The sequence below is a fragment of the Hyperolius riggenbachi genome, chromosome 2, assembly GCF_040937935.1.
Source record: "Hyperolius riggenbachi isolate aHypRig1 chromosome 2, aHypRig1.pri, whole genome shotgun sequence".
Classification (NCBI taxonomy): domain Eukaryota; kingdom Metazoa; phylum Chordata; class Amphibia; order Anura; family Hyperoliidae; genus Hyperolius; species Hyperolius riggenbachi.
In genome coordinates, this window is record NC_090647.1 from 240909159 (window position 1) to 240924147 (window position 14989).

A 14989-nucleotide genomic window follows, 5' to 3' on the forward strand; every position below is an offset into this window, starting at 1 on the left:
AGAGGCTGGGGATCTCCTTTATGGCGCTGCTGCGCAGCAGTGCCATATGGATGTAAACACAGGGGATTTATTCCCCGCGTGTTTACATTTAGCCTGCGAGCCGTGATCGGAGGCTCGCAGGCTGTTCACGGAGACACCCTCCATGAGCTGACATGGTGTCCATGGAAACACCACTTCGACCTGCCGACGCCTATCGGCGTTAGGCGGTCGTTAAGTGGTTAAAGTGCTAGTGGACATCACCAGAAGAAGAGCCAAGCATTTGGCATTTTAAAAAAGTAAATAATAATGGCAGCTTCCACAGCACTATCACTACAAACTGAATTGAATATAGTGTGCAGAAGATCTAATTTACTAGAATAAAAATAAAGCTACTGACCTTAATAGAAAAAAAAATATTATTTAATACAAATAAGTCATTTAAACACAACTATATGCCATAATTCTGTTGAGAGCACGTCATTTGCATTTACAAATCAATGGGTAATCCATTAAAACAGAAAATTTCAGCAGGTGAGATTAAATATTTTGTCTTCAGTTGCTTTAAAGCCGTACAAAATTGCTCAGTTTAATTTTACACTTTTATAATAATTATAGCTATTTTCAGCATTCTCAGAGATAAATACTCACTAAACTGCATAAAAGGGCAACAAAACTACAAACGCATATGTGCACTCTCCGCCCTTTATGCATTAACAAAATCATTTATTGCCCTACTTAAATTAGAACTACAGTGGAACAATGAGCCGATAGTTTGTTAGAGTTGGCTAAATAAGTAGCTTTTGTTTAGTAAGATAATTGCATAGCTAAGTGTAGGCTTTCAAAACAGTGGAAATATGATAATGAACATCCCTCGGATGTAACAGAAGCTGTGGTAGGACCAATAGGTCACATACTAACATATTCCATGAAAGAAAAATGACACTAAGAACTTGTCTTCAATGAATTAAAGTTTTCAAACTGTAAATGACTCAACAGACCCACAAGAAAAAAAAAAACTAAGTAAATAAACCAGTATAAATGATGATTAATATGTTTTATATTCAGTTTTATTCAATTATTTTAAACTCTTCTGCCATTATGATAAAAAAATGAATATGGTCAGTTTCCGTTTGAACTACAAAAATACCAACCAATAAAATAATCTCAGCCATCCTCAAACTTCTTTAAAGTGTAGTGCTTTTTTAACTTTTTTATTTAGTAGATTTTATACTGAAACTGGATCTCTAAACCTAACTTTATTTTAATCAAAGAAATAATAAACATAATCAATAAAAATGTTGTTAGCCAAGTGCTTCATCTACTGGTTTCATCTAGATTTATAAGTAATAGAAAGGCATCACTATTGCTGTAGTACAATAAAGATAAGATAACAATAAGGTGTAGTTATCAGTCACCAGGTTAGAGGAACCTTGCGCTCTGTAATATTAGATACCCATTTACTGCACCAGCAAACTGACCCACTACTTAAAACACATGGCAGGGGAGAGTGCAAATCAAGGACCAAAATCGGTATTATTCATGAAATATTTTACCAGTTTATCTCATGCTACACAAAATAACAGTGTTGCCAACTCATCCCTTTAATTACTGACACATGAATTACACATGTTTTGTGGCTAGGTAGATGCAGTTAAGGCACTGATCATGTGCAAATAGCCCCAGAACCTGTATAACTTAGATGTGTCAGTAATTAAAGGGATTTAAAGGGAGTTGTCAACACTGCATAATAAATAAAAAAGCAAATAAAAAATAGTGAAAATGGCAAAAATGTGAACTTAAAGAACAACCATTGTGAAAAAAAACAACATTTTGAATATGTGCATATAAAATGTACGTTTTTTCCAGAGTAAAACACACCATAAATAACTAAGTTCCTATGCTGCTGTCTATTACAGTAGGTAACAAAAATCTGGCGGATCAGACAGGTTTTGGAGTAGTCCATATCTTCATGGGGATTCTCAGGTATTTCTTTATTTACAAAAGCACTTACTGAATAGTAGTTGTTCAGTCCAATTGCCAAAATAGCATTCAAATAAGCAGAGAATTTAGCCAACATCTTGATATAGATCATTCCTGGGGAGTGCTTTTGTACAGAATAAAGGTAATACTGAGAATACTGAGAAACTGCAATGAGGAGATGAACTAGGCCAGATCTGTCTACTTACAGTAAGTGACAGCAACAATGCAAAAAATTTATTTACAATGCTTTATACTTGGGAAGAAATGTACATTTCAAATGTATGTATTTTTGTAACAATTGTGGAATTATCTCCGTGATCAGCGAACAAGGCGTGCGCTGACACGGCGGAAATCCCCCACAAGCGTATGAAAGGAGAGAACCCAGCTTTGGTGCAAAGCACCAGTAGAGGGAAATTCCCACCGGCAGGTGGAGCTGTGGAGTGCAGAGGAGCAAGCCTCTGTACTGCAACAGATGCCAGATGGGAATTGTCAGAATTGCAACCAAGCAGGGCAAGATAGCCCTTAAAGAGAGAGAGCACAGCGACAGGGTGAATGTGTGTTCACCAATCTAGTCGCCAACCCGCGACGATGAACACACAACCGTGAAGATCAGGTGGGAAAGCAATCGCAAGAGATAGCGATTGCTAATAGCGACACAAGACTGAATAAGCACAGAAAGGGATGTATGTATGTCGACCAATCTTGTCGCCAACCTGCGACGGTGAACGCACAACAGAGGAAATCAAGTGAGATCGCAATTGCAAGAGATGCGATTGCGAATGAGAATGAGCACAGGGACAGAATGTATGTGTGTGCACCAATCTAGTCGCCAACCCGCGACGGTGCACACACAACAGCAGTAACAAAGTAGGAACACAATAGCGAGAGAGGCGATTGCCAGAGGTGACACAAGACTAAGCAGAGGTAAACCCAGGAGCAGAGCAAAGGCATAGTAAATCATACAATGAGAATGATAAGGAAAATAACAAACGCTAACTACACGCGAACACCGCACTCATTCGCAACAGCGAACGCGTTAACATCACGGTCTCGGCACGTTAAGCGCAACAGAGACAAGCACGCCACCCTAACTAACCACTGACATACAAACACGAAACAGAGAACGCGAGCACTTGCTTAACGGTTACCTCACCGAGCCTACCGCAAGCGTTCGTATCAGACAAGACAGACAGACGGACGGACAACAGGAATATGAGAGATACGATCCACCGCTCTTCCGACAGAGCAAGTGCGATCCGGGTTCAGGAACAGGATAGGAAAGATCCACTGCTCTTCCGCCAGAGCAAGTGTGAACCAAGTAGGGAAACATAGTTAGCAGGATCCACTGCTCTTTCCGCCAGAGCGAGTGCGATCCAAGTAAAGCAACAGAGCTTAGCAGGATCCACTGCTCTTTCCGCCAGAGTGAGTGTGATCCAAATATAGAAACAGAGCTTAGCAGGATCCACTGCTCTTTCCCCCAGAGCGAGTGTGATCCAAGTATAGAAACAGAGTTAGCAGGATCCACTGCTCTTTCCGCTAGAGCGAGTGCGATCTAGGTACAGCAAGATGAGGTGGCCAGTAGCAACTGCTGCTCCAGCTTACCCTCCAAGAATACAGATCAGAAGGATCCACAGCCGCTACCGCTAGAGGCTAGTGCGATCCAAACAGACGAACAGAAGGAGCTACCAGTAGCAACCGCTGCTCTGGTAGCACCCCCAGACAGATAGAACAGGCAATACAAATAATACAACCTGACTGAACTAGAGAGGTGTCTAATACAGCCCCCAGAATACTCTAAGATAACTATAACAATCCAACAGGGAAGGCTGACACTCCAGGAGTGTGTTAATAAACCATTATGACCAGCAAAGGATTGTGGGAGAAGAAGGCTTTTATACTGCCAGCCCTCAAAGGAGACAGCTGGGCAATTTGCATGTATGCAAATCCCTCAGCAAAGCAACTCTTAAAGTTGCAAGATGAAGCCAAGTCTCTTTTCCAGAGACCTGCATCCCTCGGACATAAGGAATGGTCAAACAGCTGTCTGCCTGTGCAGCCAGCTGAGCGGATCATTACAATTTTAAATTTTAAAATGTTTAATGCAATAATATGTCTCTGAAAAGCTGCTTACTTCTCCATTGCCTTATTTCTATAGAAATCACAGTATATATGTCAGGAAAATGCAATCTTAAATTCAGACAGCTATCATAAGGAATACAAAAGTAATTACTGGTTAAAGTAATTTAGTGATAAAAGGTAAAACTTGCTCTGGTCCTGAAGAGAATTCAAAATGACCTTGAATTTTTACATTCGGGTCTCAATGATAAAAAAAACAACAACAAACCAGACAAAACTATAAAAGACTATTACATCGCAACTGAAAACTAAAAACAAAAACATATCCTTTTAAAGTGATCTATAATTGGTTGAGATGTTTCGATAAATAATAATCCTGATTCAGAGAAAGGAAAATTATTATTTTTTGCTTATCTCAGCAAAGGGAATAAAACTATTTGTGCATTTCATAATTTTTTTTAATCAGAGAAAGCATTTTCAAAAAGTTATAATGTCACTGCTGGCTCCTTGCCCAATGTGAACAAAGGTTACTGAAGATGTGGGAAAGGTCAGATTTGGTTAACACAAGATTAAAACCAAGTTATGCTCATAGACAGAATGAAAGGAAAACATGCCTGCTGTTTTATTACATCTATTTGTTTAATTCTGTCAACTCACAGTTTCCTCTTACCATCAAAGAAACTATTTAGGAATGATTTTTAAAGCCAGCTGATGAGATTTATTATGACACATCACTTCTATTGGATGACACTTTTTGATTTAAGGTCTGAGCTAATATTAAATTACAGAAAGAACCAGATAGTATTAGAAAGTACCTAGATGTGTGCCAGAATTTTTACAGCTGTGGAGACGCTACACAGAAAATAGCAGAAGTGAACCCTGACCATTCTGGAGATCCCCCAGCCAAGTGTTGTCTTCTCATACTGAGTCCTAAGTAAAACTTCTTGCTTTTACTGATGGCTAACACGGTACAACACTCTACTTAGCTTCTCCTAAGCAAGCTATTTGTATTTTTCCAGCCCTACTTCTCGAAGCTCCGCTTAGTTAACATTATTTTTGACACTATTGCTACATTTGTTGTGCGACTTGCAAACAAGCAGTGTCTAAATTCATAATTGCTAATGATGAATGACAATTTTCCTAAGCTGGTGAAACAGCACTTTTGGGATTTTACTACTTTTGATCTGAAACAAAAAAAATAAAATCAATATAACATTTGTACAATAGTTTGATTGAGTTACGCATTTGCTTCAATCTAAGCTATCATTAGAACACATTGAATCTACTGCCAACTATTGCTGTGCTGGTTCACTGGAAAGTTCCCACGGAGTTCAGCATTTATTGTTATGTTGTGAGATGTGCTGGAGTTTATGTAAGTGTATATTTACCTGGGCTACAATTACATTCTCAAAAATTAAATTATAGGTCTGTGTACACCATAAGCAGCAAACAAACTCAGAAACTGTTATGAGAGGATGCCAAAAAAAGTAATATTTTTATCCATGTGGTAAACAGATACAGTTATTCCAGTTGTATTAAACCTCCACTATAAATAAAATGGATATGCTACCCCACATAGAGTCAGTAATGCCAAATTATATGCCTAAGTAGATGGTGTGAAATAAGTCCCAATCTGGGCTTTATAGCAAAAACACATACTGTATATATGCATCGGTAAACAAATACCCAGTGCACCTCAACCTAAAAAAGGAGAGAGCATTAAAAATCCCTTAAGTTGTCAAAATGAAGTACCGTATCTTAGTTTTCAAAGGTACAGACTAACCTGCAAGCTCATGGTGAACCAGAACTCATTGGAGTCTATAAGGTGCTACAATGGTCCTAAAAGCCCCCTTACTAAAACGCTATGGAAAACAAAAGTTTGCTTTCTTAAAACAGAAAGAATTTGCGATAATTCAGGTTGGAGTGAGCTTGAGATATCTCCCAGTGCATCACTGCTTAATATATGCAAATGAACCATTGTTGCCCTTAGAAGCTAAACACACCTCCAGAACCGCTGGAATGCAATGATGTGTCAGCTTGTTAATTTGTACAGAGCCATAATAATCCAACATGCATACAGACTGTTTCAAAAAGCCAGTATTTTGTATTGAAGCCAGTTCTCCACAACACAGTTTCCTCCTTAGAACGAAGTAGTAAAAGTAGTAGTAAAAGTAGTAAAAGAGATGCAAAAAAAATCCAGCGGTACATACAATTAGCATATGTATTTGCATCAATTCAGAAGTATTTGCATCTTATTGACCTTTCCTAATTAGAATTAGACCCTACTCTACCTACATCAGTCAGCATGCAATTAGGTACTTTATGTTTCTAAACTTGAATCCTCAATCGGATTATTTAAAAGCCAAAAAAAATAAAAAATGAAACAACACAGAGACATATAATTTTATTTTTGAAAACAATACAGTGGGGCTGGTAAAGATAGTTTTCTTGGTACCCAGTTTGAATGTGTGAAATAGATCTATAGGTGCGCATCTCTCTCATGATTTATTTTGATGTTTTAGCTAAAGGGAACATCAGCTACAGTTTTATGTTGAACAAAGATTACAGTCAACCGGCTATTGAATAGATTAGTGCAATCACATATTTCTGCAGTGATTTGGCCATTCCCCAGGGCTATGTCTGCTCTGTCTCTCTGGCAAACTAAAATTCTTGTGTAGTTTGTTTATTGTTCTTTACTAACTGGAATGCAAACCTGTAGAAGCACAGCTCATTGGTGATATGTCATAAACTATGCCATGCAGAAATAACAGCCTGTAAAGTTTGTGTGGCTAATCACAGGTAAACAGTGCATGCCATACATTCTAAAGGAATATAGATACATACATATCTATACATGCATACATATCCATGTGATTTGCAAGTACTGTATATTCTTCTGGTTTGTGGCCGTAAGATAATCATTCGCAAAGTGTTATGCTATTAGATACAGAATAGTTTATTCTTAAAGTTAATCTGAAACAAAAATGTGCTTACTGAATTAAATGCAGGTGCCAATGTTATGTTTGTAGTGCCTGACTTTTTTTGGTCAGGAGGAAGTGCAGCCCTCAGTATCCGCGGAGATTCTTATTTATCCAGGTCAAGGTACATCCAAAGAAAATAAAGTAGCTTTACTACACCCCTTTGTATGTTTCATCACTGCTACTAAGAATCCTAGGCATTTTACAGGCACAGGTAATCCTGTTACTTCAACTAACAGTTCCGCTAACTGACACTATTATGCAGGAGTTGCTTGAAATCCCCAATGTAGATCACTTTGCACTGCCTAGAGCACTGAACTGCATACACTTAAAGAGAACCTGAACTGAAAATAAAAAGTCTAAATAACCATACACAGGTCATACTTACCTCCTGTGTAGTCTACTATTCAATCTCTTTCTCCTCCCCTGAATCCCATTTGTCCACTGTGATCGATTGAATTCTCCGTCCTCCATTTAAAAAATGGCCATTACCCCATAGCAGCTTCCTGGTCAGCACACTGTTAAACTGTAATATCGCCCACTTGAGCCATAGGAAAACATGGACAGTACCTTGCACATTCAGCTGTAACTGACAGCTGCTGATATATAACTATATATAACTATATAACTATATTTCAGTTCTGACAAAATATTGTCAGAACTGGAACTGATCACTCTAAGAAAAAAATGATGAGCTTCTGAGATGAAGAGGAGGTGAGGTTAGTATGTAATATTAATTTCCAGCTACGTCATGTGTTTACTTTAATAAAACATTTTACACGCTTTAGGTTCCCTTTAAGGTAATGATGGTGAGGTGCAGATTTTAGTAAGAAAAGAAAAATGGCCTGCAAGCCGGATCAAGGAGGCCATTTATGTCAAATTGGAACACCCATCCCTAAAGAGAACTGTTTATGCTGTTTAGTCATGCTGTTTCGTTATATTTGCCTATATGCTTTAGAGTCAGTACACACTTTCAGCCCAGGCTTAATAAACGTGTATACTAGTGTTAAATAGACTGTTGGTTGATATAAATGGATCACTTTGTACTTATAAAATGCTTAGGATTGAAAAGCCATTAGAAGTAAAGAAGTTACTTTTTAGGAAAAATCAAACATCTTCTAAACCAGTAAAAGGTATTCACAATTGAATCTACCTTCTTTTTCTTTTGAATGAGATAGGTCCACTGAATCTTTGGTTTAGTTAAGGTTTTATTTACCTTTTCTATAATCATAATGTGATAGAAACAGTTTTAAAACTTTAGAAAATACTGTGAGAAATATAAAGAATAATTTCACATTCCAATGCACATACTGTAAGCTGAAATACTGCACACCAAGCACAGAATAACATATTAAAACTTTAAGATAGCTCTGAATTTGACTCCAACACAGACAGGGGGGGAGACATAGTGGCATATCAATAGGGGTTGCAGAGGGCTCGACCGCACAGGGGCCCTTGTGCCAGATGGGCCATGTAGGGCCCTCCCTCAAAGAGACTCTGAAGTCTCCTGAAAACCATCTTTTTATTTAAAAAATGTGTTTAACATGTTAGCCCTACCTAAACCACCGCATTCCCGCCGCTGTAATCTAACTAAATCCCCCCTAACTCCCTGGGGGGCAAACCGGGCAGCGCTTCCGTGAGAGGCAGAGCAATGAGCCGCAGCTCTGCCTATCAGTGCGTCTGTCAGCCCGGATCGCTGCCTCTCCCCCGCCACTCTGTCTTCCTTCACTGAGAGGGGCGGGGGAGAGGCGGGGGAGAGGCGGAGATACGCGGCTGACAGATGCGAATGGAGGCAGAGCTGCGGTTCATAGCTCTGCCTCCAACAGCAGCAAAATCCATGACCAAGAAAGATGTGGATTTTGCGGGGGAGAGGGAGGGGGAGTTAGGGGGGATTTAGTTAGATTTCAGCAGCGGGGATGCGGCAGTTTAGGTAGGGATAACATAAACACATTTTTTAAATAAAAAGACGGTTTTCAGGAGACTTCAGTGTCTCTTTAACTGCAGTATTAGGTCTTTATTGGCCCTGTGCTAGTAATAATCACTTCTATAGATTCTTTGAATGGTAGTAATCATTAACAAGCTGTTCCCCATCCCCTGCTTGCACCTCTGACACTGTGGTTGTCCTTGGCAGGTTTTGGTGTGCCATATCAATTGTTATGTATAGAGTGCTTGGGGGGCCCTTGCACTGGGGCCCATAGCTCCTTAGCTAAGCCACTGGAGAGACAAGGACACTGGAGAGACAGACACTGGAAAGAGTGAATGAGGCTTATCCTATTAACTTTTCTCCTGAGTGTCCTTATTAATACATTTAAAGCTCCCACCAAGCAAGGAATATTACTTTTTTTTACCTAGATCTTAGTTACTTTGGTACTTTCGCACTGCATCTGCTGCATTGCAATGGACAATTATTGCAATGGTACATTCATATGTGCACATTACTGGTGCAGTATGGCAGATTCAAACGAAGTGACATGAGGCATGCTGTGCATTTACAACATGCATGATTACAGTTCTTGTGAAGCACACTTCTGCATACTGTTGTACTGAATGGGTCACATTACAGTTATAATAGTGTTTAACCACTACCGGATGACCCACCGCATTAAGGGCCATTTCCACTTGTGCAGTGGGAATCGCTGCAGAAAAAATTTGCATGCGGATGCAAATTTCGCATGCGGTTGCACAAACATTTTTATGCAAATTCGCATACGATTTTGCATGGATGACTATGTATGTGTATATGTATGTGTATTTAACCATGGCAGTGCCTGTGTGCTTTTCCATTGTTTCTATGCAAAATCGTATGCAAATTCGCATGAAAATTCGCATACCAAAACCGCATGCAAATTTCCTATTAAATACATTGTATGCGAATTCTGATGGCTCTGCCATGCAGATTTTTTCTGCACAGAAAAACGCTCAGAAATCCTGACAAGTGGAAACAGTCCCATCCATGTATTGTCTATGCAAATCTGCATGCAGGAAACGCATGCAGATTCATTCTAGTGGAAACAGGCCCTGAAACGTCCTGTTGGAGCCTCTTAACGGCTCCAGCGTGTTTTAATTTGTTGCTTACTCCCGCCACCTCTGTGCACATGTGCACCTCCCCCCGTGGCTTGTAACTGATGGGACACTGTGATCCATGATTAGGAAAATGGAACAAGCATTCCCCTACCCAATTGCAATGCCTGAAATGAATGGGCATGATCCCGATTAGGGGCCATGTCCATTCATAAAACAGGAAGCAGTATGAAGCACATAAAATGTTAAAAAAGTGAACACTTCCTCTAAAACAGGATAGTGTCTGAGGTGCCATGTAGTGACCAAAAAGTAAAATCACACACACCCCTTACATTTACATTTAAAAATTAATAAAATTAATCCCTTCCAGCCCTCCCCCCCCCAGCACTTATATAAAAAATAGAACCAGTTTAAAAAATATACATAAATAGTTGACTCAGCATTTTTAATATATATTTTATGAGGGTATATTCCTGTTATTTTACCACATGAGGGCTTGTAATTATGGACCGGACACCCCCCCCCCCCCCCCCGAAAAATTACGCCTATATTTCCAAATAATATATTGTCACCATACATTATGATAGGTACATAATTTAAGTGGTGTATTAACCAGAGCAAATGAGCAAATAAAATGTGTGGGCTTTAATTATGGTAGCATGTTATTTTTTTACAACTATAATAGAAATAATTATTTTTTTCATTTTTTCTTATTATTCCTGGTAAAATTCATTTATAATAAAATAATTCATTATTGCCCAAAGAAAGCCTAATGGGTGGCGAAAAAAGAAAGTATACTACATTTTGTTGTGATAAGTAGTAATAAAGTTATTGGCTAATAAAAGGGAGGAGCACAGACAGGTGAAAATTGCTCTGGTCCATTAGGGTAAAAACCCCTAATGCTGGGTACACACATTGCGATTTCCCGCTCGATCCGCGGGATCGTTTGGATCGATTTGATTATTTCCGACATGTTCGATCGGGTTTCGATCGATACAGCCGTCGATTTTGCATGTTAAGTATGGTAAAACGACAGCTGTATCGATCGAAACCCGATCGAGCATGTCGGAAATAATCGAATCGATCCCGATCGATGCCGCGGATCGAGTGGGAAATCGCAACGTGTGTACCCAGCATTAGGGGTGAAGTGATTAAGAGCTCTTAGATGTAAATCATGGTGTAATTGCCTTCTTAAAACAGAAGGAAATTTGCAATAATTAAGTTATAAATGAATATTAGTGCACAATGCACTACTACTAAATATGCAAATTTAGGTTCAGGGTCTAACACAAAAAAATAAAAATCCATATCCACTTACCTGGGGCTTCCTCCAGCCCGTGGCAGGCAGGAGATGGCCTCGGCGCCGCTCCACAGGCTCCCGGTGGTCTCCGGTGGCCGACCCGACCTGGCCAGGCCGGGCTTCTTCTGCGCTCCATTGTGCATTTCACGCCGGCGCACTGACGTCATCGGACGTCCTCCGGGCAGTACTGCGCAGGCTCAGTAGTTCTGAGCCTGCGCAGAACAGCCCGGAGGACGTCTGATGAAGTCAGCGCGCCGGCGTGAAATGCACAATGGAGCGCAGAAGAAGCCCGACCTGGCCGCCGGCCTGGCCAGGTCGGGTCGGCTACCGGAGACCACCGGGAGCCTGCGGAGCGTCGCCGAGGGCACCTCCTGCCTGCCACGGGCCGGAGGAAGCCCCAGGTAAGTGGATATGGATTTTTTTTTGTTAGTCCCTGAACCTTCCCTTTAAAAATATAAGCCCTACTCCAAAAATAAACCTTAGCACCAGTTCATAAAAAGTCAATTTAGAAAGTGTCCAGGCAGCCATACATGTAAAAAATAAAAGCCCACCAGAATAAGAAACAAACATGGGTTACATAATAATATAGACAACGGTATACACAAAATATAGACATTGGTACAGTACATAATACAGAACGGGTACACATAGTAATAATTACAGTGACAAATGTAACATGATGATGAAAATGTATAGCAAATTCTAAGACACTAAAGGATGCGAGAAGCCTGCTCTTGTGAGCTTACAATCTAAAGGAATGGGGGGAACCAGAAAGTGAGGTAGTGTACAATATGTAGCATTTAATATGTATATATAGAGGCAGTGTGATTTTAAGTTATATTTAGTAAGCAGTACAACTTTGGCAGAGGTTGAAGGGCAATGATCTATATGTTAGCATATGCTTGTCGGATAAAAATGAATGTCTATCGATAATTAGCATAGTTTTCATACATTCATTATTACAGGTTGGCTGCAAAAATGTAATTTTACAATTTTCTTCACAAATAGTATAACAAAGGATTCCAACCCCCTCCCCCCATATTTATATTCACTCTTTGAAAATAATAAATAGTCATTCCCTTTATTTGACATTTAACAATCCCATCTGCTGCCTTCAAAGAATATTATTAGCAGCAGCTATATAAAGTAAAGTGTTATGATATTCCATGAATAATGGAGTGCTAAAGATAAATACGGTTATTAATCTAGGATGTTGTCAGTAGTGTTCCTTCCAATTTAGAATATAGCACTGGATATTCTCAGGAAGCACAATCTAGTCTTCAAAATCCTCAAATGTCAAGAATAATATTCAAAACAGTATACCATTACCTGTGGATGGCTTCAGCTTTTGTAATATTTCCCCCCATAGCTATTTTTGGGGAAAAAACAGCTTACTGTACCTGGTTTTGGTTTGGATGTTGTCGATCTTGTAGTGGTCAAAGGTGTCTTCTTTGTTTCTACCTTGACTAAAAAAAAAAAAAAAAAAAAAAAAAAAAGAAGAGAAAAAATTTAGAATAAAACTGCATATGGTACAAATGAAAAAAAAGTGAATGGGATCTAGTTGCATTAAATCTTAAACCCTGAGTGTGGTAGACACAGGTCACTGTTCTGGAATACTATCTCTTGTATTCTGTTTTTGTTTCAGATATTAGGCCTAATGCACTAAAATGCAATGACATTTCTATTACCAGCACATAAATTACCTTTGGCGATTGCACCTCACTGAAACTTTAAGCCTCGTATACATGTAGGCATGTCACCTGGCAGGGACTGGGACTAGATGTCTCAGACAATATTGTAGGGCTGACATTGTACAGACACATTGCTAGCTTTCCTGTTCTGTTGCTACGCAGGGGAGGAGGGCCGACGGACCAGTGTGTGAGTGAAGTCACATGACATACACTGTGAGTCTGGGGAAAAATGCTCTTGGATGAATTAATATACCAGGCTGACCACTGGCAAAGGTGACAGGGAGCTTTGGGGGCTGCTTTCTCGGCAGAGACTGTCGTTTACAGCCGCATTGGCCGAGTTTCATCAGATGTGTTTCATTATGGTAATGTGAGATTTAACTTGCATGTGAGACACTCCCAATGAGTCAGCAGTGATTTTTTTTGTAAAGCAGCGAGAGAAGAACGTTTCCCCTGGTGCTAAAATGTTCAGATCCAAGGGAAGCAAAGGCATGACAAGGAATACCCCTTGGAGGATACAACTTTGCCCTGTGGAATGCCTGGTAATGAGGGGTTGGGTTTTAGGGTGTTGGTCTCCCCAAGCATCCATGCCCTGCCTAATGTAATATCCTAACACCACTTACACATTAGCCAGTAGTGTGCAGCAGGGTGATGTGGTTGATTTATGTCATGACAACAGCAAATTTATTTATTTATTTATTTTTATTTTTTATTTTTTTTCTATTTTTTTTTTCCTCAAACTCAGCGTACAAATTTAAATAAAGCTAATCGAAACTTATTTGAATTTGCTGCGATCACTGAAATAATCCTCATCACCCTCCCACATAAGCCCAGCTAATTTATAAACAAGTTTATAAAAGGGATGGCAAGACTGCATTAACTAAGCTTTGGTGTTTGAGGAGAAAGGAAACAATATTACTGAAATATGGGTGGTCAATGATATGCAGATATCTCCAAGCAGGATTATGAAAATGTTGAATGTAAATTTATGCAACTTGAAAATGGACTAAACAAGTTCCACCTTGATTAGATTACATTGGTCCATTTCAAGCTGCATACATTTTCATACAAAATAGCTTAATCCCAAATCATCAGGAATAAGTGGTAAAGCAAAATGAAGTGCCTGAAAAACCCAAATACATGTATCATCCTCAAGAAAAAAATTATAGTTTACAAGAATCAAGAGGTTTATTGTGCTTGCTTTACAGCATTGACAAAGGTGTAAGAGGTCTTAGGATGACCCCTGTACACTATTTGTGGGGGACCTCATCACTGTTTTTTAAAAAAAAATTATTTAACCTCCCTGGCGGTAACCCCGAGCTACGCTCGGGCTAACCGCCGCAGAGGATCACATGGCGCCGGGAGGGTTTTTTAAAAATAAAATTTGTATATGCTTAAGCAAGCACTTGGCTAGCTAACTATCGCCGCCGCAATACGTACCCCCCCAGGGATCCCGCGATGGGGAAAGCCTCCCAATCAGCTTCAGGCTTCGCTATGGGGAGGATCGGGAATGCGCATAATGTCATGACATCGATGACATAAGACGTCATGTCCGATCGTTGCCATAGCGACGAGTGAAGCTGAATGGTGAAGCTGCGGCTCTCGCCGGATCGCGGAGGTGTAAATATTGCTGGCGGTGATCGGGGGGGGGGGGGGGGTTTAGTTAGGTGCAGCGGGGCTTGGGGGACATAGTTAGCTAGCAAAGTGATAGCTAAAACATAAAAAAAGCACATTTTATTAAAAAAAAATCCCCCCGCGGACGCAGCATCTGAAACTGCGTACCACCAGTGAGGTTAAAAGGAACTCAAAGTGTGAGACATTTGGAAGCTGCCCTATTTATTTCCTTTTAACCAATATCAATTGCCTGGCAGTGCTGCAGATCTTTCTGGCCAGTAGGGTCTAAATCCACATAAATGAAACAAGCATGCAGCCAATCTTGTCAGATTTGTCATAGACAACTTATCTACATG

The 14989-nt window shown here is 39.8% G+C and overlaps 1 protein-coding gene across 34 annotated transcripts in view; it reads right to left on the minus strand.

Annotated features, from left to right (window-relative positions):
• ABI3BP (ABI family member 3 binding protein) overlaps window positions 1–14989 on the minus strand; it is a 500595-nt gene that overhangs the window by 244663 nt on the left and 240943 nt on the right. For all 34 annotated transcript variants that reach the window (XM_068268431.1, XM_068268429.1, XM_068268426.1 and 31 more), the window contains exon 9: window positions 12732–12797. In XM_068268431.1, the coding sequence (XP_068124532.1) occupies window positions 12732–12797 (66 nt within the window). The remainder of the gene's footprint in view (window positions 1–12731; window positions 12798–14989) is intronic.